General features: G+C 44.0%; 1 protein-coding gene across 1 annotated transcript; it reads right to left on the reverse strand.

The window, feature by feature from the left end:
- Nucleotides 1-14: 14 nt before the first annotated feature.
- Nucleotides 15-743, reverse strand: LOC102837766 (olfactory receptor 14J1-like; the record flags this gene model as incomplete). Its single annotated transcript, XM_006872839.1, has 1 exon — nucleotides 15-743. A coding segment is annotated over one exon (729 nt), but the record flags the coding sequence as incomplete, so codon positions are not given.
- Between the last annotated feature and the right edge of the window lie 7 nt (nucleotides 744-750).

Genomic DNA, 750 nt, shown 5'->3' on the forward strand with positions numbered 1-750 from the left:
ATATGAATGAGCTATCAACACCAGGACAAAAATGTTTGCTTCCTGGTGAATTGTCCACCCAACAGCAGCTTTCTGAAAGCTGCCTTCATGGCCTCGTTCCTCAGACTGTAAATAATAGGGTTGAGGGTTGGGGGAAAGACTGTATAAAAGATAGAAATCATAAGATCAAAAGCAGTTGGAGAATCTGAAGTTGGTTTTAGAAATGCAAATGTTCCTGTGGAGATATAAAATGAGACAACAAAGAGGTGGGGCAGGCAGGTAGAGAAGGCTTTGGATCTGCCCTCAGCAGAGGATATTCTTAGTACTGTGGAGAAGATGTGGATATAGGAGAGGACAATGGAGGTGAAGCAGATGAGTCCCAGCACAGATATGAAAGCTGCCACCCCAATCACTCCAAGGTAATCATTGGAACAGGAGAGTTTTAACAACTGGGGAATGTCACAGAAGAACTGGTGGATTATTTTAGCCTTACAGAATGTGATGGAGAATGTGGTTGTTGTATACAAGATTCCAGAGATGCATCCACTTAGCCATACGGCTATCACAGCCCCCTGACACTTACTAGGATTCATGATGATCTCGTAGTGCAGTGGGAAGCAGATGGCTGCATAGCGGTCATAAGACATCACAGTGAGAATGGCCAACTCAGACCAGCCCAAAGATGTGAAGAAGAAAACCTGAAGGATGCACTGATCTTGAGAAATATAGCTGTTATCCATCAGAATATTGTCAATGTACTGGGGGACCGTG

Source organism: Chrysochloris asiatica, unplaced genomic scaffold, assembly GCF_000296735.1.
Source record: "Chrysochloris asiatica unplaced genomic scaffold, ChrAsi1.0 scaffold00213, whole genome shotgun sequence".
Taxonomy (NCBI): domain Eukaryota; kingdom Metazoa; phylum Chordata; class Mammalia; order Afrosoricida; family Chrysochloridae; genus Chrysochloris; species Chrysochloris asiatica.